General features: G+C 42.1%; 2 protein-coding genes across 3 annotated transcripts in view; both read right to left on the bottom strand.

Moving 5' to 3' along the window:
* akap12b (A kinase (PRKA) anchor protein 12b) overlaps nt 1-5,094 on the bottom strand; it is a 38,183-nt gene extending 33,089 nt beyond the window's left edge. Inside the window, 2 exon segments of the mRNA XM_030109687.1 lie at nt 3,950-4,116; nt 5,084-5,094. Coding sequence (XP_029965547.1) covers nt 3,950-4,087 — 138 coding nt within the window. The 5' untranslated portion in view covers nt 4,088-4,116; nt 5,084-5,094.
* Nucleotides 5,095-7,653: 2,559 nt separating this feature from the next.
* The window catches only part of mthfd1l (methylenetetrahydrofolate dehydrogenase (NADP+ dependent) 1 like), a 28,918-nt gene continuing 9,798 nt past the window's right edge, over nt 7,654-26,773 (bottom strand). Inside the window, exons 18-28 of one of the 2 annotated variants that reach the window (XM_030110743.1) lie at nt 26,289-26,429; nt 25,490-25,558; nt 22,450-22,561; nt 16,975-17,114; nt 16,514-16,555; nt 15,144-15,247; nt 14,865-15,042; nt 14,085-14,192; nt 13,817-13,969; nt 8,556-8,672; nt 7,654-8,316 (exon numbers count right to left, since the gene is read on the bottom strand). In XM_030110743.1, coding sequence (XP_029966603.1) covers nt 8,583-8,672; nt 13,817-13,969; nt 14,085-14,192; nt 14,865-15,042; nt 15,144-15,247; nt 16,514-16,555; nt 16,975-17,114; nt 22,450-22,561; nt 25,490-25,558; nt 26,289-26,429 — 1,137 coding nt within the window. In that variant the 3' untranslated portion in view covers nt 7,654-8,316; nt 8,556-8,582. Of the gene's footprint in view, nt 8,317-8,555; nt 8,673-13,816; nt 13,970-14,084; nt 14,193-14,864; nt 15,043-15,143; nt 15,248-16,513; nt 16,556-16,974; nt 17,115-22,449; nt 22,562-22,728; nt 22,806-25,489; nt 25,559-26,288; nt 26,430-26,773 lie in introns of those variants that run through there. The other variant, XM_030110745.1, reaches the window with a different exon arrangement.

Raw genomic sequence — 26,773 nt, 5'->3', positions numbered from 1 at the left:
TGCAGAAGGGGAAGGGACGAGGGGGCAGACACACTCACTGGAAAGCATTTGGTGTTTTTTTTTTTTTTTTTTTTTAATGTATCAACCATTGTCCTGGAAGAGTTGCTCACATGCGATTTGTTGAATCCTCACTTGAACAATCTTGTGACCAGGCAAACAGCTCAGCCATGTTTCCCGCTGCTGTTTACAGTAATACTTAATGTAATTCGCTGGAGCTGACTCAGGGATCAGACTTCACCTTTGTTCAACCTTTAATGTGGTTTTGCTGCATTTACTACCCACAATGGCTAATGACTTTATCTGGAAACCGATGAAGACTTGAGGAGGTTACTGAGACAATCAAGGAAGAATGTTTTATTAAAAATCTTATCAGGGGTATTTGGGCAGTTTCTGAACACATTTGTGTCGTTAAGGGAAACATCTGGATGCATTTAGCTCAAGAAATGAGTGTTTATTTAGAGGATGATAGAGGCACCAAGTGATGCCTGAAAGGGAACCAGCTTTAGATGTTTGCAGAAATTAAAAAAAAAAGCCTTTTATAAACTAAATAAACACAAAGCCACAACAAAGTGAAACTATGTTTTCACCAACATAAATATGCTCAAGTCTGAAATTTCTTTGGTGAGCATGTTGATGCTCGATGTTTTACTTCTTAAGGCTTTCAGGTGGTTTCTTCATTACATAACAGTACAGAGCCGGCATGTAAACTGTGTTTATATACAATCTAATTTGCAATTCACTTTCACTAATCTATTACATAATCTCTGCACTTCAGTTACCTTAACTCGTTTAAGGATTTTACTTGTTGGATGAAGCCAAATTTATATATTAGAGCCTAAACGCTGTAATTTACCTTTTGATTTGGACGATCTGGGTTGAAAGCGGAGCGTCTTGAAGACGTCCATTTCCTTTATGACCGTAATGTGATTAACTCTGCGATGCTGAGGAGTCACGGAGGCATGAAGGCGATCAGTGCTGCTGCTGGAGGGAGAGGTATTTCTAAAATTCCTCTGTGGAGTGAAGGTGATGTTCATTGTCTGGGTACCAACCGGGAAGTCCCCGAAAAAACTGCAAACTGCCACCGACCAAACACACACACACACACGATTTCCCATTCTCTTTACCCCAAAGTGATTCAAATGTTTGTGTCCTCTCAACACTTTGTTTACTGTTTATTTCTGAATGAAGGACTTCAAGATCACTGATTTATCTGGTATAAACATGGATCGCTTTCAGAGAAAGCTTCTCTGTGGCTTCACTGCTGCTCAGTCTGAGATAATGTGCTTGGTGCCACAGCCGAGGTCATGGGTATGTCTCACGCTAGATTTATCAGCTTTTCTTGGTAAAAGCAAAATGCTGTCAGAAGGCTCCAGCCAGGATATTTATAGACATAGAAAAAATAAAAAGTCCAAAACAAATCAGGAATGTAAATATTGAATCATTTATTGATCAAATCAAGGTGTTTGTGAGTCCATTGTTGCTTCAATTGCATAATCAATCAGCAGATTGATGAAATTATTACGATAATCATACATTTCGGCCTTATATCTCAAGACTGTTTTATTCATCTATCGATTTTTTGTCAAAGAGATAAAGTTTCTGTTTTATCTCATCAAGACGTGACATAAAAATCATACGCTATATTTCAGCAGGAGTATTAAAGTTTCAGGGCGTCCAATCAGTCATATTTATTTTCTCAGGCATCATAAGCACAGAACTGGAAGAACTTAGCAGAACTAACAACCATTTAGGAAAACAATAACTGATCATGAGAAGATTTAAACATGTTTCCGCTCATCACATTAAACTCAAATCATATTGGAGTAACTTTACTCAATTTATGTGAAGCAGTTCCAAGCTTGAAGCTGCAGACTTTGAAGAAAATTAATATAACATTTCCCGTAAATCCCAGCACTGTGGTTACTATCGCACTCTCGCTACTAATATGGAACAGATGGATTCAAAAACCGGAGCTGACAGAGTCGTCATTGTGTCAACCTGCTACATGTGGGGACAAGTCGGAGAAACGAGAGTCTGAACTCACAAACTGTATCACCTGTCACAGCTGGAACAACACGGCACAATGGAGGCGCTGAGGTCGCACAAGCCGCTCCAAAACATTTCATATCTCACATTCCAGTGTCACGGTGGAGAAATGTGAATGAGAGCACGGCCAAAGCGAGGACGCCTGGGATAAACGCTCCAGGATTAAACAAATGTCCGAACGAGGAGTCAATTCATAAAAAACGACCACTAATCCAGTCCAGCATAAGTAAGCACAACACTATCTTGAGAATTAAAGAAAAACTGAACAAATTAAATACTGACAGAAGTTATATGTGCGTTCTTTGCTTGACATCTCAGTTCAAGTCATTTGACCTTTCTGGTGACCTATAAAGGAAATATACGGGGTACAAAATGTGACTTCTGACCTCCTGCCAATAAAACAGTCAATATATTGGAAAGGTTACACGTGGCATGGATGGAGCAGGTGGTGAAGAACACATATAGTCATTAGGGGCTGCTCTCTAAATATTCATTCGCACAATACCGAGAAATTTACACCGAGGTAACAAAGCTGCGTCTGCGAGATACTGATAATGACGGCAGCTGGACCACGTGCGCTGCATGGTCAGTGAAATACAAACCTGCTGGCTTCCATAACAGTATGTGTGGTTTGGTTTGAATATGACAGCATACAGTTTAGAATAAAAGCAGCTTACTGACTGTCATTTACCGACATGTCAGGGTCGTTTCTCACAGCGTCCTGGACCGCAGCCATCTGACATGTGACAGTAACAGAGTTGGGAAAATCCAATAATTCCAGCCTGGTGTTGGAGAAACTATTCAGTTTTTCCCATCAAAATGAATCAATGAGAACCTTTCAGTCTTCATGAAGAAAGTTTGATGGGATTACAAAGTGGTGCAGAAAGCTATTAGTCAACGAAGTTTTCCTTCAGAGACATTTCAGTGAAAGAGTCCAGCTGTTCATGAGGGCAGCCACTAGATTGTGAAGATCTGTTGCTTCAGTTTGACAGATATATTCAGTTCTTTATGCAGATCAAACATTAAAGCATGTGCCTACACTCTTAATATACTCACTTCTTTAAAAGCCTTATGGCAGAACAGCCAATTATTCAGTCAGGTGAAAATCAAACAATTATTTACTCTTGAAAAAAAATTATTTGGCCAACCTACAAACTGATTGAGTTCAATAATCAGCAGGTTTCAGCAAAGTGACCATTTATTTGAATGAATTTCAATTCGAAACGTAATTTGCATGATGTATATAATTTTCACTCTTGAATTTCAATTTGCTACATCATTTAAATAAATCAACTTCAAGAAAATGAAGAAAGCATCTCCTCTTTGGTCTTTCTTTCAAGTAATATCACAAAATGTGCACCCTGAAGAAAAAATGAAAATGTACACAGTTTGGATGGTTGATTATTATTTCTATTCATGAGTTTAAAAAAAAATGCAGTTCCATCTTAAAAATGATAAAGCGTTTGTGTTTAATTTGATATTTTCCTCCTAACATGAAGGCCTTTAATGACAGTTTAATGGATCGCTGTCAGTGACGCGTTCACTGACTCACTGCTTTGTGGGAAATGAAATCAAAGCCCTGCTCGGGAGCGTTGCTCAGTAACTCCCCGGGTCCGTCCGGCCTGCGCGGCTGTAAATCTGCACCCGGCTGAGCTGCTTGCGTTTTATTACTGCGGGACTGCAGACAAGTCGAGTCATTACTCAGCAGAAAAAGGAAAAACAGCGCCAGGCGCACGTGGAGCCGGTGCGCCGCAGCGCATCCGTGACGTGACGCGAGGAAGAGGAGGAGGAGGAGGAGGAGGAAGGGGAGGGGGGAAGGGGAAAGGGAGGGGGGGGGGGGGGGGCAGGTATGTTTGTAAACATGCACATTAAATACTTGTTTTATTCTGTAGAAGGGCCTCACCTTGCTGTCCAGGACGCTGTCCTCCTGCTGCACCTTCCCCTCCGCGCTCAGCTCCCCGGCGGAGGCGGAGGCTGAGGCTGAGGCTGAGGCATCCTCCTGGCTCTTCCCGTCCCGCTGCACTGAGCTCTCTGCTCCCATCGCGAAAGCCTCTCAAACACAGACGAACTCTTTCTGGCGCTTTGGCTGCGTTTCAGTCTCTGAAAGCGTCCCTAGACGGGCACGAGGCACGACCTGCGCGGCGAGGAGCGAGTATCCAAAGCGTCCGGCGGCGGCGGGGGGGGGAGAAGAGCAGCTCTGCGGTGCAGCTCCGCCTCGGGGTGGCCTGAATCTGGAGTGATGAAGTCTGAGGACCAGCAAACTCTTTTAGGACACCCCCGCCCGCACGCACGCACGCCTCCTCCAACACCTCCCGCCGGGATCACATGGGCTCCGGTGCGCGCGACACGCCTTGCAGCAGCATCACAGGCGGTGCTGATGGAGGAGCGGAGCGAACACTCTGCAGCTGCTGCAGCTCTCTGTCCGGACGGAGAACTCAGATCCGAGCTGTGCTTAGCAGAACCGAGTTTTACAGATCGTCAGCTTCAGCTGTTTGCGTGGTGTTGTAGTGGTTAGTACTCCATCTCACATTAAGATAGTCCCTGGTTCAAACCCTCAGATGAACAAAGCAGTATGAGATGGATATGAAGAAGAAGTTTGGATCTTTTGAGACGTTGTCTGTAAAAACTAAATAATTACAAAAGGTTATCTCAACACACAGTCAAATATCTTCATATTTAATGACACAATATTGATACAATTACTCAGAAAACACAGCAGACTACTTTCCAAACACTCAATATATGAACGCTGTCCTAACATTAAAACATAAACAAACCTAGCTTGATTAATTTTGATAATGTAATAACAGACAGGCAAAATGACCTTGTTCCCATTTCAAATCTTCTGTTATTAAAGATGCATCATGGGAGTGTTCGGTCAGTTTAAAATCTCAATGCAGACATTACAGGTCAAAAAAATCAAAGTGTTTTTATAAACAATAACATTGTCTTTTTTTAAACACCATAAATATAGCTGCTATCATGTTTTAGGGAGAAAGTGACTCTGAAATACTTATTAAACCTTCATGAGAATCACCGTCTTTGCTTTGTTTTGGTTAGAAACGTTCACCTTTTTGTTTAGTCACCTGAATTTTCACATTATGTGCAGTGGTGCTTAAAATGTAAACCTTTTTTTTTTTCATTTGTTCCAATGACTCTGTATATGTATGGGCAACCAAAAACTTCATTATCTTAGTCTCAGACATATTTCCTGACATACAGCAGTTCATACATGTTGACAATTTGTCGATGAGTGTGTGTAACCGGAGAGTTGAGGTTGAGGTTTAAATGTAAATTGCAGGTTAAGCCATGTGGCATTTTGTTTGGAATTTCACAATGCACAAATTACAGCCCGGGCACTGAAAGCCAAGTTCACACAGCCCTGAGCTCTAAGGGTCCTGGCATGTGAACCGGAATGCAAACACACAACAAATACACAAACTCTGGAAAAAAGAAAAAAAAAAAAACTCAAGCAGGAAGACAACAAGGGAATGCAAACTCCAAACTGTCAACCCTTCCTTGTGTGGAATTCACATATTAATCAGCTTAAATATGAGACTGTGGACCAGCGTCTTGGAGTTGTGTACGACTTGATGTGGTAATAGAAGTCAGATGATTTAAAGTTCAGTGTTTTCATCAGTCAGGGAACTCCAAACCAGCTTTATGTGGATCTGCAGTGTGAGATTAGTAACAATGGCACGAAGAGATGTAATTTAATAGATGTGAAATGCCATCAGAACAAAGTGTCCACTGACACAAGATGAGCCACCCCACAGTCACTATACGTCAGGATACGTCACTGCGAGCGAGTTTTCCCTCATCTCTTGACTGATCTTTAAATGTGAAATCAGGCAACAAACGCGCGCATGTTTCTGAGCATTCATCAAAAATATCCAGTGGTTTGGCTGAGATTCTGAACTTTTAATGAAATTATTCATATTAAACTTTTAACTGATGATGAATTTAAAGACTTTGTAATATTTCCAAGCAAACAGTGTCTTCCTACAGTGTTCCAGTTTATGGAAACGTTATACAATTTCCCGTTTCCTTGAACTATCCTGTGCATTTCGGGAACTGAAACATCGCACGACAGAAAAGCAGCAACAAGTGCGTCAACAACACAGGATGAGCCACACAGAAAGCTTTGCTAGAGGTGCCCTCGTCTCTTTGGAGATAAATTTGTCAGTGGACGACCTTCAGCAGTCGGTCTATCAGCGGTGAGGCTGATGTCATCTGGAAAAGCAGGATGGGAGGAAGAGGGAGAGGAGGAGGATGGGGGGGGGGGGGGGGGGGGGGGGGGGGGGAAGGAGGCTCTCATTAGAGTGAAAGCCTCAGCAGACATGTCATGGTCTCCCGCTCAATAAAACGGTAATGTAAGGGCACATTAAAAACGCAAAGCACACACACTCAAGAGGAGGAGGAGCTAACTAGCACTCCCAAACAAAACACTTTCAAAAAAAAAAAAAAAAAAAAACCTGAGAGAAACTGTGGGAGAAGTTGTGTTCTCAGATAAATACATGGCAGGTTTGAGAATGTGGCCGTGAGAGGCCTCATCCAGACACAGCACCACAAAAATACTTTGTCTCAAGCGGCGAAAACTCGACCTTCGCCGCTAAAGGATGTGGAGATCATTTCTCAACTGTGAAACATTTGCACAAACACCGCAGGGCCGGACGCGGCGGGATACGTCAGAAAACAGGGTGGAGCACAGCGGCGCAGCAGCTCGCACTGCTGCCAAGGACTGTTATGAAATGTCATTTGAATCCGATTTTGACATTCAGATGATAAAAATATTCAAAATAACTCCAGGATAAAGTAGGACTCCATGAGTTTCACAGGGGAAAACATTAAAAATGACCCAAAACAAAGGATAAAATGAGGATCGAGGAGGTCGGTCATGGAGGAGCAGCTGCCTGTTTTTCTCCTGTCGGAGACAAACCTGAACCTTCACTTACTCATTCATAGAAATTCGAAGGGACCTGTCCCTGGTACTGAAAATAACTGGCCTATTAAATTGGCTTGCTAAAAGATGAGGGGCTTAAATAACTCCAGGATGGAGTCAGGAACTCAACACAAACAAGCGTTACCTGACAAAACGGGGATTTTCCAGCGCGTTACACAGCGGTGACGAAGAGTATGCCTCATCATCACCTCGTCCTCAAATCTGTCATCGGCCCGAAACCAGAGGCTTCGACATCTCTCTCTGTCCCACACACACACACACACACACACAAACACTAAACATGCTGTACGCGCGCTATAGTATAAATGAGAGCCTTCCTGCTGCTTTGACTGTAGTTAAAGTGCCAGATCCTGGCTGGTGGACGCAGAATAACAGACTGAGCAGGTGTGGAATGCCAGCTATGACACATGTGCACACATGTACCGTTGGCTCCTTGTTGCTAAACCCAAACACCTCCTAATGACAGATGCGACATCCTGGGGTGCAGCCGGGGGGGGCCCCGATCGCCAGCCCACCTCAACAAAAAGACAATAACGGTGCATTTGAGATGCAACGAGTGAAAGCAGAGAGTATCTCCTGATAAATCCTGACGCACTGGGTATGAAAACACTGACACAGTCGGGACAAAAAGTTTAGTCTGAAGGCACTTTTAATCTGGCAAGCAAAAGCTGGAACAAACAGCTGTTGTCAGTGAGAATAAAGTGAAACGTCACAGAACCAACAGATAAAACTCGACAGATTAAACACTAAAAACTTGGTTAACGACTTTGGATGAAAAGCAGAACTGATGAATGTGAATACTGTTTGGACCTCAGAATCTTGATTGTAACAATTTCTAAAACACAAATATATGATGCAGAAAACTTGATGCGAAACCTAAAAAAAAAAAAAAAACAGTATTATCAAAATATTGTAACATTTAGAGTGAACTCAAGCTTAAGAAGAATACCACTGTGTTTTGTGCGTAAACCAGCAGCTATAATAATAAATACACAAGATATCCTCATTTGAACTGAAAGAGTATAAAACATTTTTAAAAAGTAGCAGTACTCCAATCCATTGGCAGTTTAGGCAGTTTAGTAAAATATAAAAACACAACTTTTAAATATGATAAAGCTGCAGGACCTCAGTTTTTGGCTTTTCAGACATGTAAGTAAAGCAGAAAACTAATGCTTGACTCATTTCTTTGCTCCATAACATGCTTGTCTAATGCGGGGAGTGTTTGAGCTGCTGGGAAGAGGAAGAAATCGTTTCCCGTTGAAGGTGAACCCACAGAGAACCCAGGATCCTGAGAACAGAACGGGAGTCTGGGAAAACAAACAAAAAAAAAAAAGACAAAATCAGGATGAAGTACACGTGTACATATATGAGAGGAGAGTGTAGCCCCACAGACTGGAGCCAACGAGGTAGTAAAGGGAAAACTCCGGGGATGAAATAAAAGCTTGTGTAACAAACAATACTGACAACGACTGCTCGTAAAATATTTATGGAGCTCTGATGCCAAGCTGCCAGAGAACTTTGAAGTGGTGGAACATGGAGGTGTTACCCAGGAGAATATCTGTGGCGAGCGCGCTCAGAAGAGTCCAGTGATCTCCTCCGTGGCCGGGTCAAGGTCGATGTCGTAGAAGCAGGGCCGGGTGGGCAGGCCGGGCATCGTGCTCATCTGAAGGGGGGGGGGGAAGGAAAAAGATGCACAAAGTCAGGACATCGAAGCCCATTGAGAAACAAGCTACTCCAAATACTACTAAACTATATAGAGTCAAAACACTAAATCTGGCCAAAAAAAGAAATGTTCCCATTTGTTGCTTTATTATGCTCCATTCATGATATACTTTCAGTCTTGACATCCTGTTCCACACTCAAGTTTCTTTTTTCCTTCCCTAGAATATTGTATGAATGAGGAAGCTATGAGTGAATGACTGGACAGCCAAAAGGCTGAAGTGACCTTTATTTGAAGGGACTGCAGTTAATCCTGATAATTAGCAGGGCAGCAAATTGAAGTACTTTTTGTTGTTACCCAAAGTCTACACTTATGAAAGCTCAACGAAATTTCCAAAGGCCTTCACTTAACTGATGGACAAGCATAAATCACTGCTTTATATCTTCTCTTTCCAACGAATCTCATAAAACTGCCAGAGGTGACGTGATGAATGAGAGGGAGCGCAATCTATACGATAACTAAAGCCTCATATTAAGGCCTTCATCACAACACAGCTGTGCTGCCCGTGACGACAGTCCACCCAGATTTAGCATCAAAACTTCTGCAGCCCCCCAAAAAAAGCTAAATGACTATAATCTGGTCGTGTTTTTGACTGTGCCAGTGGAGGTGAACGCAGTCTTGGAAAAGGATCGCCTTGTTCTCGGTGTGATCAAAACATGGAGGAACAACCGGCTGCTTCACACAGGGGGAGAGACGGAGTTGATAGGAGACACAGAATCAAGTTGAGAAAGATTCCAGACTTTCACAGGCTATCATCAAGTCTGGATTTAGTCTCAAAAACAGGAAGAACTGAAGGGATCATTATATTTCATATTTAGCACTCGATCCAACATTTGTCCGCTGTTTATGCATGCGGTCGCATTTCAGCTCTTGGTGCAATGTAAACAATCAATTCCGAATTGTGAACTTAAAAAGCTGAATATGATACCTGAAATGTTCCAAAGGGAACATAAACGTTGTGGTTGTGTGTGTACTCGATGACCTTGAGTAAATGTCAATTCAATTTCTTCTAATTCACGTGAACATCATAATTGATGACCGCGACCTGTTCAGGATAAACCTCAATTCCACGAAACTCAAGATTCTTAGAAGTCCAGTCAGTATATCTGAGCTTCATGCTCGTGTGTTTCATTCAAGACATTTGATTCAGAAGATAGTGTGTAGTCTTTAATTTAAAGGGTAATGTCATGTGGAACTGTAGTACACTTTGAATGGAGGCTGACAGGATCATGCTTTGATTACTTAGATTAAACTGGAGTAAATACTGAATCAAATACTGACACGGGTCCGGTGTTTCCTGTGCAGCTCCAACAAAAAAAATATTCGTTTACACAGTTCAGCTGATCAAAGGCAACGACGTGACTCGTAAAAACACCGTTCCCCGCTCAAAACCTCATCTTCTCCGCACCGAGCGGTAAATTATGCCGCTCATTAGACAGGCAGTGGCATTCTTGGCATGCCTGCCTTCTCCTGACCCAGGGGCAGTTTTATGGGCCCATTAGTGGGAATGAGACAGGAGGAAGTGACTGGCCAGCTTCCTGTCTGAGGAAATGCGACTCCGTGAGTAAACCCAGGGACAGAACGGAGGGGATCGGAGCGGACGCTAACTGCTCGCTCTCGGCGTTCGCTGGCCGACCGTGACGCGGGTATCAATCGATAGGAGCTGCTCCACACACAGATGACTCAAGCTATGAGTGCACTTCGAGGAATTCACTCCCAGTGAATCACGTTACTGTCAAATGGACGATTAACAACCGTTAAGGTGGAGCGCGACTTCACCCCAGCGACCGATTGGAGTGGTGACGTCGCACCGTTGGCACCGTAACCATGACGATATAAAATGAAACTACACTGAGTGGGCTTGTAGCTTGTTCAATCCACACCTAACGATTTGTTTCTGATGTGTTGTGATGTGTGAAAGAGAAAGCTTATACATGTACAGGTACACATTTCTTATGAAGTGTCTATTTATAAAAGTTCCCATTTAAGCTCATCTGGAAATATAATTTCCCATCTCTCCCTTCAGTTATTAGTGAATGGTGTTCTTAACACATTCTGTTTTTATAAAAAAAATGTTAGTTTGCTGGTTCAGTAAGTAAGATTTCCTGCACATCCTATAATACCAACTGTGCTACAAAAACCTGAGGCCTTGAGTTACACATGGAACATTTTTTTCAATCTCTAACAAGCTAATTTTTCTTTTCAGAAGGAGATCGTCTAGTTTACATAACACTTCATCACCACTTTGTTTCATATATTCATCTTTTGAGTTCTTTCACAGCTCCACCTGGACTGTGAATACTACTTTACATCTGTGCAAGAACAAAACATATACGATTGTGCCAAAAATACAGAGTAAACACGTGTGTTCTTTACTTCTCATTACACAACAATTAGATGAATAATAATAGAATTCACATAATAAAACTGGTTAGTAAGAAATAAACACTAATGCATGAAAACAGCTCCAAGTTTATATCTGGTGAAGATATTATGGATTGTTTTAAGCCAGTATTTTAATACTCAGATTGACAAATTTGAGCTGTATTCCAGAAAGTTCTCATGGCTCCTGCTTTTATTTCAGTTATTCGATTGACTCAAAAGTTATAATAAAACTTTGATTAACAAAAAGTTCTTTTACTTTTCCCATCTTTTGTTAAAAAAAAAAAAAAAAAAAAAAAAACTATTCAGCTTCACATTTGCATAATAAAAGCTTCTAAATTGTGAAGAAAAACTGTCAAAACTTTTAAAAGCAACAAAAGATGTGCTGTTCTGCAAGTCCTCCTCTTGAGCCTGAGAACAAGTTGGCACTCGCAGAAACCCATAACACTCCGTATCTAAAGTTGGAAACCCCACTCGGCCAAATAACTCCCTTCATTATGCCCAAACACAATGTGTCTTTGTTGGGGAAAACCCTGGAGGAGACAATGTAGCAGGATTTCTTCCCCCTGACTGGTTTTGGAGAAGAGTCTTGGTCAATAAACGGCACAGTTTCTAAAAACGGAGTGAGACAAAATCATGAAATTGAATTTCAAATGACTAAAAAACACGAATGCTGTGCAACGACCCAATGAAAAGTCAAACGCATGAATAAATCTGGAAATTAAAGTAAAAATGGCTAATCGTCAGTTCAGTAGGAATAGGATTTTTTTTTTTTTAATTTAGTTTTATTTAGACTATGTCCTTGTTCAGATCTTCAATTACTGTGACAATGTTGCAAAGATTCACAGAATGAATGCAGTGATTGACAAAAACAAAAACAGATCTATGAGAAACAAAGAAGAATATTCAAGTGTATTTCAACTTTAAGCGGACAGTGACTTGTTAGTATTAAAAATGGGCAGAGTACATTTGCAATTCCTGCGCATCCTGTTAAAGATAAATGTTTTTCTTCAGTTTACTTTGGTTTATACACACCTTGTAAAGTGACCCCTTTCTTTCAAGCACACAATTTTGTTTTTGCAATTAATTTCTCTAAACGTTTTGTCACATAACTGTATGACTACATTCAACTCTTAATTCTTCAGTAATTATGAATATTTACTTGCTCATTTTTACACGTTTATCATTTCATTTTTATACCGCTGACATTGTATGTGTGGTATGTTGGATATTCGGCTGCTCTTGTACCGCTGCATTTATTCTCTGCAGCTGAATAAGTAATTGAAATGAGTTGATTTATATGTTTACATTGTTCACTGACTGCTCAATGACATTACATAACTCTCAAATTATATCACTTCCGAAGCACAGTTCACTTTCTGGATAACATTTAGCATCGGAATTATCAATGAAGATAAAACATAGTTTCGTTTTATTTTAATGAGTGTTTTTTTTTTTTTTCTTCTCAGACCTGTTCGCTCAGTTAAACGTTAGCTCGTTTTGAGCTGGAAGAAGTAATAAAGGGAGTTTGTCTGGATATGAAATGTTTGGGGTTTAGTGGTGCAGTGAGGAAGGGATATGAACTCTACACAGATCTATTGTTGTGCTTTCGATCCCTCCCACACATGTCTGAAGAATGACATCAGGCCCTTCCTGATTCTTCACCCAGTTCAGACCTCCAGCCTACCCTTTTATCGAAACTTCCCCCTGCTATTATTGTCAAGGGGAGGGGAAACGACTTCCCAACACTGCAAATCAAGTGTGACTGGTGAATATATATCTTCTGAAAGTTTACGGGGAATCTTAGAAATAATCAAAACAGTACAAAAACGAAGTGTTTTATACGTACTGTATGTATAGATGAAAGGAAACTGAAATTTTACCTTAAGAGTTCAATGTGTGGATCAGTTTGACAGACAGAGGCTCAGCCCCAGAGTTCAAAGAGTAGTTTGGAGACTCCCTTAGGTTCAGAAACCACAGTTCAGGGGTTGTAGAGGTGCCGGCGGCTCCGTGGGCCGCAGCAGATCAAAGGCAGGCTTTGGAGGGAGGACAGACGCCACACCAAGACACAACTGCCCGCTCCCAGCACGGCCAGCGCTCGACACCTCTGCCTCAGCCTATCAAAGCCGGGCCCCTCGGGGCACGCTGGTGAAACAGCGGGGAGGCAAAACACTCCGGAAACCGTTTTCCTTCCTGCCCGACCCATCATCAAGCAGGAGGCTCCAGCCAGCGGAGTTTACTCTACCCAGCAATACAGTTGTCAGAAAAATCAGGACGCAGTTAATGAAACCTCAGAAGTGTCTGTCACTCCCTACAATGGCACAGCCCACAACATCTAAACTACTTTTTCTCTAGATGTTTTTTCTTTTTTTTAATAACAAGTGTTTAAGTTATGCCTCTAGTCAGTAAAGTTAAATTCTACTTTCTCCATAACTGTAAACATCAATGTCTGAGTTGATTATGAAATTTAACATGATTATTTAACATGATTATTTTCTTAAAATGTTTAAAGTGTGACAAATAAACAGTACTGTCAAAATTCTGATCTACATTTAGGCTCTCAGGGATGATTCAGGAGCGATAGGCACAACCTAATTGCGGCAGGTTGGCAAATTACTTTTGAAGTGTTCCGTCAGCGAGCATTTAGACTCATATCCTGAAGCGAATGTTTTGGTGCGACTCCTGAACCGTTCCCAGTCACATACCGTTCCCACAAGCGGGTAGATGAAGCCTGCTCCGACGCTGGCACGGACATCTCTGATGGGCAGAACGAATCCGGTCGGAGCCCCCTTCTTGTCGGGCATGTGGGACAGCGACAAGTGGGTCTTTGCCATGCAGATGGGCAATGAGCCATAACCCTGGAGTAGGGAGAAAAAGAAGGGATTTAATTTATAGGGGAAGAATAGAGAAAGAGAAGAAGAATCTTGTCAGTGTGTGTGAGTCAGTTCTGTATCGCAGCAGTGGTGATTCCACCTGTTGATTGTAGTAATCTATCTTGGTCTGGGCCTCCAGGGAGAGATCGATGTCGTCAGCTCCATACACTCTCTGGGCTATTGTTCTGATCTTTTCCACGATCGGCATCTAACGGGAAAGACGGCGCATCAGAGACAGGAGGACACACAGAAACACCGCTGTCTAAGCAAACAAGAGGAAATCAGATTTAGAGTCGGGCCACATCACAGCTAACGGGAACGCTTAACCGAATGAATCAGTCAAGAAAACCGACTCCTCCTCTGTTGTTCTTACTGCAGTTCTGCGTTACATACACACACACCGCCAGCAGGGACCGTTTGTGAACATTACACATCCTTATGGTTGATTCTGTATCGTTTCCTGAGTTTGTTCCAGCATGTTTCCTTCATTCTGCGAGTACTGAATGCAACCTTCCATTTCAGATTTATTTCATTGGGCTCATTTGGATTTATTGAATCAGCGCCTATTGTAAATCAACCCTTGCTGTGCAGGAACAAGCATACTGTAAATAGAGTCACAAACAGTGTAACACAATCAGTTAATTAAAGTCACAACTTCCTCAACTCACTGACTCAAATCAGCTGATGTTTGTTTTTTTATTTACTCTGAGATACTCTCGATATGAGGGCAGTATCACTTACTGGAAACCAAATGTTTGTTACTGACAAAGTAGGGACAGATAAAATCTACTCCATAGCAAAAACAAAACATAGTAGTCTGAAATTAGTTCAATACATAGCTGTAATAAGGTCATTTTTAATGTGAATTTAGAGTCCAAACCTCGCTGTGGTACAGGAACTGGAAGTTGCTGGGCTTGCTGGCAGCCTGCTTCACAGCCTGTGCCAAGGCGACAGAGCCGCGTCCGCCCTGGGCCCAGTGGTTACACGGCAGGGCGTCGAACGCTCCGCACTCTCTGGCTATCTGACAAACCAGGTCGATCTCTGCTTGGGTGTCTGTCCTGAGGGATCACAAAGCGGCACAGTGGTGAATCACAAGAGAAGATGAGGCCAGTCTTTTTCATTCTCACACATTCAATTAATGTGAAAGTCTTAATCTTACTTGAAAACATTGAGTGCCACCACAACTGGCACCCCAAACTGCTGCGCAATCTGGATTTGTTTTTTAAGATTGCTTTGGCATCCACCTGCAACCAGACTCAGATTCTAAAAGAAAGAAGAAAAAAAGAGACAAGAGAAATCAAGCTTAAAATGAAAAATAAGAATAAATACTCCATACCATGTTGGCTGTGCACCAAGATGAAATAATCATCATCATGATCTAAGCATTGTTTAACCACTTTTATTCATTGTTTACCGGAGAAATTATTTTACTCTACTATGTGAACAATGCACATAAACAGCTCATTTAAGCTACACAGTCGGTCCACAGTAATCCGATCTTGCAGCATGTGCGTCTCTATGCGTGCTTGTTCGTGCAGCCGCAGGCTGAGAGAAGTAAGGAAGGCCATATAGGTCCCATAAATTCATTTCCCTGGCTCTGTTTTCCGTGGTTCCTCTGGTTCCTATTACAGGCCTCACAATTAACTTATACTGCTTCATTATTTACTCAGCTGAACCTGCCCGAGTGACCAGTGATTCCAGCCAGATATGGATGGACCTCCAAACACACACCCACACACACACACACACACACACCAAAAAGAATCCCACCTCCAGTCTGCGAAAGCCCACATTCCCAGAAACCACATGTAAAATGTTTTATCTGCTCTGTTAATCAAATAAGTGCCCATAACCATGTTAGTGCACGTTGTATCTATGCATTATGGGGGAGAATTACTTGTCAGCGGGAATCCAGCTGGAGGCCAGTGACATATTAGTGCAGCACAACCTGAAACTTCCGTTATTGCGTCGCACAAATCTCTATCAATGGTGTCAAATAATGTTTCATTTCCCAAGTTTTCATTGGAGCGTCTCCCACACATTTGACCTGAAGGACGCTCTTAAGATAGAGGATATGCTATCTAATTCTGTGTGGGCTGTGCCGCACTAAGCTGTGCACAGTAAGTCATCTTTATACAGTCAGAGTCACTGTGAAGGGCGCAGGTTGTCTCTGAAGCCGTTCACAGAGCCTCATGGACAGGATGTCGTTTCACCACCCACGGTCATACAAGGCAGTTCTGTCCGAGGCGCGCGATGCAGGCGCACGGCCAAACAGAGTTATGGTAATGAGCACATGAATGTTCGATCAAGGCAGTCCCACACTGGCCAATGAGTTTAAGTCGCTTCAATTTTCCAGAAAACATCCTGACCTGAGCGAATGTGACCGGCTAATTACTTTAATTTGATTGGAAGCCGTGTCGCGTTCCATCTTCTCTTCACGTCCATCTCATCTGCCTCATGAATTGTTTTAGAACAGTGGCTGTGTCATTTTCTCTGTGCTAGCTCTGGAAAAGAACAGACATTTCATACCTCATCGATGTACTCTCTGGGCAGAGGGGAACCCGCTGACACCTAAAACGTAACACAATGATTAATCGCACATTTCAGCTTTATGGCACCTTTAACACTTTTCTGTGTTATGAAAACAACTGTAAATACTCAACACGTCAGGTTTTCGTTATCTTGGCTCTGTGTTACTGTAAGCTATTTAAATAGGGTGCTGGCAGGTCGGCTTGTTAACTTGAGACGCTAATGAATTAGTTTAACTGTACAAGACTGTCACTGTTCAATGAAAAAGGAATTTTCTGTAATCATGTAAGACTTCCAATTTAGTCATTTCCACAGTGGAACAGTAGTTCTTCCTGTGACCATTTAGAGCACAGTATGGGAGGTGAATGAAAGCACTTTGACTTCTTTAGAAAAGTGTCAATTGAAAAACAACCACCACAATGGGTGTGTTTGTGGTACGCGGCACTCCCGTGACGGCTTACGTGTGGGCCGCCCCCGTGCATCTTCAGCGCTCGGACAGTTGCAACCAGCACCACCACGTTGGGTCTCAAGCCCGAGGCACGACACTTGATGTTGAAGAACTTCTCCATCCCGATGTCGGCTCCGAAGCCTGCTTCAGTCACTGCCAGAAAACACACCGATTTCAGAATTTCTCATAAAACGCACATTTTCAGAGGCGAGTGTGAAGAACGTTGTTAAGAAACTGCAGTGTAAACAGATGGTGGTTAAGGGAGGAGCTGTTTGCAGTAATGTAAAGCTATGGCAGTTCAAAAAAAAAGTCATTCTCCCTGCAATAAGCTTTTCCCATTTATAGGCCGACCCGATGAGTTATCTATATTCATCACTCGTTGCAAAAATCATCCCGAGTTCAATGTTTATTGCCATGAAGTTTCCGCATCCGACCTCATGTCAACTGTACATGCATGTCAAAGGTCGAGCAGCCAGCTCTAACAGTCGTGGGACTGAGAGGTGAATTTGTTTTCCGTCTGAACAGCGATGGGTAGAGTGGAGGGGCTCTCAAACAGACGGACAGCCGCGAACGCAGGCTTCTTGAACTGGCTCCAAACAAAGCAAATAATCCACCTGGCATGAAGGCCTTGTTAAGATAAGGTTTCCTGTTACTGGTTTTGTGCGTGCATGTGTTTGGGTGTGCGAGTGTGTGTTTTCCTAATTTAGCCAGGCACACATTAGGAGGCCATAACAACACTTTTGGGAGAGACTTAAGGTTAATTTCACGTATTGCTTGTTTGAGATTTATAACGCATCAAGTTTAGCTCTGTGGGAAAATCGCAGCAGAGGAAATGAAGAACCGCAAGCAAACCATTCAAAAGTGAGCTCTTAACGTGATTTTAAAGTGAAATCTGCATTTCATGAATCAATGGACAAATAACTAATGAGAAACAAGCAGCTGCTCAGTGAACGTAATCAATCATTTTTATGTTTGGATATTTTCCGTCGTGGCTCGGATTCAGATGAGTAATATGAAACTTTCCTCCCATGGTAGATTATCTTAATATGTTCAGACAACAGGCTGATTCACTTCATCAGGTTAAGAGCTTAAGCGAATAAATGTGTCACAACATGCAGTGTTGAACTGCCAATATTACGAAAGAAGTTCGGTTTGAATGTAAAGTTTCGTGAACTCTTCGCGACCACCAGGAAGGACCAATAAAATCTTTAAGTGCAGCATGAGTTGCAGTCAGTCACAGGAGTGAAGTTTATTTTTCATTTTTCTCCCACAGGTCTATGGTAAAGCATTGGAACTGGTCCATACAACATCAAGCTTGCAAGTCGTACTACACGAGGAACTGCTGAACGCCACATATTTTCTCTATCGCATAGACCATCTGAATATATTTACTGAAGTAAACCACATTTCTGTGTTATTTACATGTTGATGAAGTGTGACATTTGGAACTGAAATTAACAAGCAACAGATGCACCATGGGTAAATGGTTAGCACCCTTGCTTCATCGTGACGATTTCTCAGTTTCGAGTCCGGGTTGGGCTTTTCTGTGTGGAGTTTGCAGGTTACTCCTGTGTGCTTCCAAAAACATGCATTTGCAGCTAATCGATGAGTCTAACTGTTGCAGAGTTAAGAATATTTACAGTGTGAAAAAGACGACAGTTACATAAGAGCCAGAATATATCCATGGAGATATGCCGAAGAGCTGGTTTGTTTTAACAGCCCGGGTTTATTATCTGTATTACCACGTTGTTATTCTAATAAAGAACTATCAGCTTTAAAGCGGGAGCCCGCCAGAGCTTCAGTTCTGACCACAACTGGGGAACAGATCACAATGCTGCAGAATGAAAACAACCACAGCCCTCTTTTCAGCAGACCTCCACTCATCTGGATTTACAAGCCAACCGTGCACGGCTGCTTCTCGTGGGGGTCTGACTGTAACATGTGTTTGTGTGTGTGGTCAGTCTGCACAATGACAACCAGCTGACCCTTTAAACATTTCATTTCTGTAAAAGGATGAGAGGCACATGACGCAGAAGCATGCGGGGGTGACGAATGTAACAAATTGTGTGCGTATCTATATACATATTATATATACATATATATAAATATTTACACACACAGTGCAAATTTTATAGGTAATACTTAATGTGTTAATTCCAGTATAGACAAATAATTGTAGCTTTAAATGTTTGCACTTCATAAAGCGACTGAATGAGAAAACACCACTACGCTGTGAGGTTTAGAGGCGGGTTCATTACGGCGGAAGGAGAAAAGAGGAGACAAATGAGGGAAAACACGAGGAGCCTGATTAAATTAGTGAGATGTAAAAGGGAGAGGAAAGAATGACGGCATGAAAGACAGCTTGTGTGTAACAACAGCAAATATGACAGGCTTCCCACCGCGCAGCCGAGTGACCCCAGAGGATGTCACGAGGAAACACTTGCGAGCTTCCTGATCTGTGTGACAGCCCCGAACTGTCCCGAGAGCGAGAGGGGAACATCGGGTCAGTGCTGTGAGCAGAGCTGAGGAGGGGAAACCGTACAGTGGCACTGCCAGTCAAACGCCGGTTTTTTTATTGGTTTTTTTTTTTTTATATTTCTGTCAAAAACTGAGAGAAATAGTGGGGCTTATCAACATAACCATCTATTTCCTCTTAGAGCTTAAGAATGAGTTACATTGTGCTTCACAAAGGAACCAAGACATGCGATTACTGTCGATAGCCAATACTTCATCTGCTGGGTTTTGATGTGACAGAAATGGATTCCTCCGTGACTTCAGATGTCATGATACGGTTGATAAACAGCCATAACAGACAACTAAATCAAATCTTACCCCTTTACATTGAACTCCCCACAACATGGGGAGAACTTTAAAGTCAGTATTGAGAAAAGGAACTATTCAAAGTACCAATCATGCAATCAAATCAAGATGTTTGTTTTCCCCCCTCAAATTCATCACTTTAAAGTGTTTCTATTCTATTCTACTGAATACTACTGTCCTATAATTTGTCTGAACAAATCACACTAAAAATTACATACTAAGCTTACTGAGTGCATGTTTATCAACAGTGTCACGTACACTTTTATATGTGTATACTGGATATCTTCAGATATAGTGTTTTTGGGATAAAAGCATCAATCAGGTACAAAAATTGGGACTCGGAGAACAAAAGGGCTAATAAGCTATGCCCACCCCCAAAAAATAAAACAAAAAACAAAAACAAAAAACACTTCATTCTCAATAACTAGCCCTAAACTGTTTACCCTATACTGCAGTATTTGATCCAGTTTCCCACAGTTAATTTAGAATGAAATTTGAAGAGATCCACAAGTGACCAAATATGGTCACTCGACTGATAATGTTTAAACAGGAAGATTAAAGGATTTCTCTGGACTTTATATAACATGATCTCAATTGAATCATTCACATAAAAAAATTTACAAATCGGCTTTGATCTAAAAAAAAAAAAAAGGAAATCTCTGAACTCCTTCGTCACTACATGTGAACTCACGCCACAACACAACAGAGACGCTGTATAGCAGCGAAGCTCCATCAATACACTTAAGCAGCAAATGAAGGCTCAACTGACTAAATACGTAGGTTTTGATCATCTAAAGGGAAGAAACTTAAGTTTTTCATAAATTCGATTAAACTACATTCCAAAAGACCAAAACAAAACTTTAATTCAAGAAGTATTTTTGATGCAGGGAATCACCTGGGTGGGTCAGAATGAGGAGGTTATTTGCATTCTGCGCTCCACATGCTTAATGATACAAAAATCACACACATCTGGTCTGAGGAATTCATCTTCCAGCAGCTCCCCCATCCCTCCCTTCACAAAAAAACCATTTCCATTTTCTCCAGACTCCAAAGTGATTTGAAATAAACCACAAAAAGATGAGATGAGCATGATGGAGCATGCTCGCCCCTCTCCCGAGTTCACAGAAAGTTCATAAGCACCCCTCTGTCACACTTTAGGAGAGCGTTAAAGTGAACTGGAAATACAGGAGCACAGACCAAACAAGAGGCTCATCAAATAAAAATCTTGGGTATTCTGAACATATTAACATATTTAATACAATTTTGTGAAAGCTGTTGGGAGTTAAAATTTAAATGTGGATCCAGAGCCACAGATGGTATTCCAGGGAAATCCCTATGAAGGGTAAAAACAACTTAATTCTTATTCTATTTATTATTGTCAAGATTATTCAGACTCTGGTTTGTGCTCAACTGAATCTTAGGTGCTGATGGACACAAGAGCATCATTGTATGTTCTACATTTGTCAAAACACTCTTTGAAACAACTGTAATCTGTCAAACTGAGCAATGAGCAGATTACTGATGAAATATGTTTTTATAATTGACAGTATCACCATTTTACAGCCAGATCACTCAGGCGGCGTGTCCTTCGGTTGGACTTCACAGCCTAAGAACACACAAAAGACGATTGCTCTTTCAGCCAGTGTATGTAATCTACAGAAAATGTGTCTTTTGACACACAGCACTCCCTAATGCAGGGTAAAAGAAGCATGGATTTCACAGAAAGAGTGAGACAGACTGAGGGAGTACGATTGAGCAAGATGGGATGCACGCATCCCAGCTGCCGGCAGAGGAGAAAAGGAGGGAGGCCAGGAGCGAGTTCCTGGAATACCTGAGGGTCAGGTAACAAACAGAGAGACGGGGACGGGAGGGAACAAGACGGACGGATGGAAAAGGAGTGGGACGGACAAGAGGAGACGGTATAACACACACACACACGAGCCTCCCTGCTTCTCCGCTCCGTGTTGTGAAACCCAACGCTCTGCCCACACATTTTCTCCTCACTCACACATGACAGCCTGGGTAAATGTTGTGTGTGTGTCGACCTCTTCCCGTTAACCGAGGCTTATATACGCAGAAAACATGTTGTGGACACATAAATACAAGCCCGGAGGAAATTTGTATGTACATCAAATGCACCTGGCAAAGTCCCACCGTCGCACACTTGCATTCCACACATATTTCTGCGGCCAAAGTAAATGAAGACAGAAAAGAGAGCAGCGGGGTAGATAGGCAGATAAAAATGGAAATACGCAAGTATGCTTTGACGTTGGAGGGATTAGTGTGGTTTACTCTAAAGCATTCCAGGGGCTCTTAAGATTATCAATCTGCTTCCTTCCTCTCTCCTGTTTTTTTTTTTTTTTTTTTTTTTTTCCTTCATAATTTTTGAACGGTTTCTTAGAAAATCTCACAGGAGCAGCTCACGGGAGCAACACTATCGTCCAACCACAGGACAGAGCCGGAGCCAGGACCAGAACTGAGACGAATGTAGGCTAAAGGTTGCAACAGCAGCAGGACAGAGAGCCGTTCAGCAACTAACGTCTACTTTAATCTCCCATGGTACACATCTGGGACTCCTTGACCATTAAGCCAAGATCTTGCCGTCAGTCATCCCCAATGGTTTAGTGGGTTTGTGTAAGATCTGTATTCATGGACTGTGTCCTCTTACCCACAAAGCCGTCCCGTCCGACCAACTTCAAAGCCAGCTTGTCTGCCAGGACTGAGGAGTTGCCATGGGCGATGTTGGCGAAGGGCCCAGCGTGGACAAACACTGGTGTACCCTGCAACAATTAGAGGGGCACACAAACACACGGGAGCCGTTTAGAAAGCAGCGTAAGCCACGGCAGCTCATCGGACCAAGTTTAAATGATGATTAACCACTCCTTTCAAAATAAGTTCAACATCTTTCAGTCAAGTTTCCAGGATAAATATCGGAGCGCAGACGCACTTGGCTGGTGATGTCTTTGTCTAAGCAGTAGGCACAAGTTAAGAGGTGCTTGAGGGGCATGCCGGCCCGACTGTGGGCCAGGCCTGCTTCCCATGGTGATTGGGATTACTCCCTCCAGGCTGAAAACACACACAAGGTAAGGCAGCTTCAAATCCAGAGTTCTCCGTTTTCTGCTGGAGCTAAAGTAGCTGATTATCGTCAACAGAGAAGACAGAAAAATACGGCAAACCTTCTTCACTCGACAAAAATATCTTGATTATCATATCAGTTCAGGAAGTAGATACAAATTTAATACTCGTGTGTTTCAATTCATAATTCGAGAGTTTGAAGAATAATGAAGAGCTCTTTTTTTATAATCATAGGGCATAAAGTTGATGGGTTTGTTTTTTTTTTTAATTAAACTACTGCGATCACAAAGTTCTCTCACAGCTTCTGCACTAAATGATCTTTAAAAGCTCAGAATAATTCAGACCGAGTTTGCAACCCGCTTATATCCAAGGACAGGCATGAAAGAACAGCTAACGAAGGGTCAACACTTCAAGATTAAAGTCCTTTAGGTGCACTCGAGACTTCGTAAAAAGGCAATTTAGCTAGAAAGCGGGTCAAGAGAAGAGCCAGCTGACCTATTGTTACACTGAATGTGAAATGCTTAAAGAGAGGAAAAAGGAAGGATGGGAAGGCCTTGTATGATTTTCTAAGCTTTTGTTTGCATACCTCTCCCTCTGCCTGCATAAACAGCCGCCCCTATGAGGAGTAAATCAGCTATTTAACAAGCATCTGAGGAAAGCACTCACTTGTTTGTTTGGCTGTGTAAACTAGATTAAACTGTAGCCACTTTTACAGCATCTGGGATACAAGAACAGAGTTGAAATGTATCGATTTATCACAGTGATATGGCAAAAAAAATATGTATTTTTTTAAAAATCTATGATCGACAACTCCTTAATTAAATAGGAAGTCTGTGAACGTCAAACATTTCATGGATTTCCATCTGTGTTTGTAACCCTTGAACTTCAGCTTAACCCAGTTCATGGTTTGTGCTCTTTCCACATCTGTGGACGAGACCTCAAGAGAAACATCTGCCACAATGCAGTTATGAAAATGGAAATAAAGTGAGAGTCCAGCATGTTACCTCTGCAGCTGCAGGAAAAAAAAAATGATATCTGGAGGAAACAGGAAGATCACGACCGTGTCCGATTGCTGAGCATCTTTTCTATTCCGTTTAAACCAACCGGAAAACAAAGTTTCAAAAAAATAATCAAAACATTTCATTTTGAAGAAAAAGATTGACATGTCAGACATTACACTCACAGATTAGACCAAAACTCACAATCATTCATTTGCAATTAGTTTACTTTTTGGCACTACTGTAAAAATGTGATTACTTGACCAGACTTTTCCACTTTTTTGATCCTGATCAGCAACAACACAATCAGTTTCTAATCATGTGAATCAAATACAGACTAAAAGCAATTACTTAAATACTATTAGCCGAGTCTGGGTTGATCAACCAATTATTGAATATCTGGAGACTTTTATATCCAACTTTGATCCCACGTCGAGCCGCCTCTCAGGAAAGATGAACGCAGTCTTTCTGTGAGACTCCGCGTCGACAGGATGTTTGAAAAACTCAAAGAATGACTGAGGTCCGCTTAAAAAGACACGTACACATGGACTGGGCCGAAAACAATCGCTTCTTCTGCAGGACGACGGCTCCTCAAAGCCCTGCCCCATCTAAAACAACGCAGAAACGCAAGCTGCGACACAAACGCCAGCTTTCATATGCCACCTCTGTTTTCATGAGAGTGTCTGTATTCACCGCAATCGCGAGCGGAGAGGGTACAAAGGCCACGGGTGGTCAGAGCCTGATGGAAAATTCTCATGGAGCGCCGAGGCCTGATACTAGCTCCCTCACCAGAATCACAGGAAACCCACACAGGAAACTGTTTCACACAGCAGAACTGCAATGTTTCCTCCCCCCCCCCCCCAAAAAAAAAAGAGAAAAGACAGTAACCGAATCTCAGCTGCATGCAACACTCCACTGATCCTGGGACAGCCTGTGTTTATTTTCAACATCCAATCAGCGTGCAATCAAGCTTTCTGCTCAAAACCAACAAGAAACACACAAAAATAGCCATTTTCAACAAAAACAACAGAAAAAAAATCTTAACGGAAGCACCACTTGGAACATTGTGGACACTGCACAGCAGACTGCCTGAAATTATGGAAACTTGAAAATTGGCTTCATGTGAGGGCAGCACATAATGAAATTAGTAACAACAAACACAAAGATCTTTATCTCAAAGCACAAACTCAAAAAGCTGGAATCACATTTACAAAATTTGCTTTGTGAACAATCAACTCTTGAAGGATTTTGAAAATGATTTTCACTATGGTTAGTCGGGTCTGTTGTTCTGCACTGTATATATTTGTCTGTTTTGTAGCAACAACAAAACTGTCAGTGTGTGATTGCTTGTTGTAAAACCCTAATGAAAGCCAGATATTATGAGAAGTACAGCTGTGGCTTAACGCCTCACATCTAAATTAAACAGTTCAACATTTGCAGAGTCTCCTAGCTAAAGTATTTCGGCACAGGTCTGCACTGCCGTTAAAATACAGTGCTCCGGGGTGAAAATTTAAGACAGAGTTGACCATCTTTTCATTTCTTTCCCCTCGTCAGAGATACCACGAGGGACCCATCAGATCCTGCTCTGTCCAGATGGATGATGACTATTTAAGTGGGGTTATACGAGTGTCTCACCTCAAGGGTCTGCATCAGTGTGGGCTTGATGGCATCTTTCATTAATACCGCCAGTGCTCCGCTCACCCCCTGCAGAGAGGGGAGGAAAGAAAGATGAAGGGAGTGGAGTTTGGAAAACAGAGCCGCTCGTCAGAACTGTAGTGATACATAAAAAGAGTTGCTCGGGGATTCACTGTTAGAGATGATAAATGGCACTGGAGGTCGTTTCAGAGAATGTTCTTCACGCTTTGTTGCTGCAAGCGTTTAAAACATGCTTAACGAAATACGCCTTGTCAGCACATGGAGCACATGCAGTCATACGACGTAACTCCACTGAGACAGTGTTGAGGGGTGGTATTGTTATTGCAAAAACAGAGAAGACGAATGTAACCTCATCGGGGGTTCCACCTCTACAGTTGTGAAATAGTACAGTTTTTTAAGCAGGAAACCAGAGCCAGCTGATCCTACAACGTAACCTGGGGAGTGGGGCAAAAAAAATGCTGCTCGTGATCTTAATCACCCGGTCACACCTAGATTTGACATGTTGATGTTTTCCAAAGGAGAGGCTTTACATTAGTGTGTCAAGGGGAAAGAGGAGTTTCGAAATATGTACGTTGGACGGAAAATTAAACCGACTAAAAACAAAACTGGAAAAAAAAAAAAAAAAAAACCTAAAAAAACATTTGGATTGTTGTGTAACTTCGTTGATACTACTGTAATCTGAAGAATATGTCAGCAAAACGTAAGTTAAAAGCTCCAACACTCTGAATAATAATAATAATAATTAAAAAAAAAAAAAAATCCCCACAATAACACCCACCAGGTCTTCTGCAGTGACCGGCAGTCCGGAGTGGCTGGTCCCCACCACCATGCGCGCCAGCCTGTTTTTCATGTCCTCCAGACTGTCCGCCAACGCCAGGATGGCCATGATCTCACTGGCCACCGCGATGTCAAAGCCGGTCTAGGGTGGCAAAAAAGAAAAGTCATTTACATGAAGAACATCGCAAGTCTGAACCAAATGTTTGTCATGTTCACTAAACCTGTAGAGAACTGTGTGGAAGTCTATGCAAGGTGTTATCCCTTGAAACACTGACTTAATTCTTGAGGGCTTTTCTATTGTATTTTCAGGCAGTTTAATAGAAATAACACGAAAGCAGAGGATAGCTTCAGACAGTGAAATTTGCCGGTCGTCTCAATTCACCATCAGAAAAAAAAAAAAAAAACCTAACCTAAACCACATCAGTCCACCGAGGAACACGAGATTTGTATTCCCAGTCCAATGATAATACCCCGAGGGGCTATAGT

The sequence above is a fragment of the Salarias fasciatus genome, chromosome 15 (genome assembly GCF_902148845.1).
Source record: "Salarias fasciatus chromosome 15, fSalaFa1.1, whole genome shotgun sequence".
Lineage (NCBI taxonomy): Eukaryota > Metazoa > Chordata > Actinopteri > Blenniiformes > Blenniidae > Salarias > Salarias fasciatus.
Note: the sequence above shows the minus strand (reverse complement) of the source record. Positions and strands in the feature narration are given on the sequence as shown.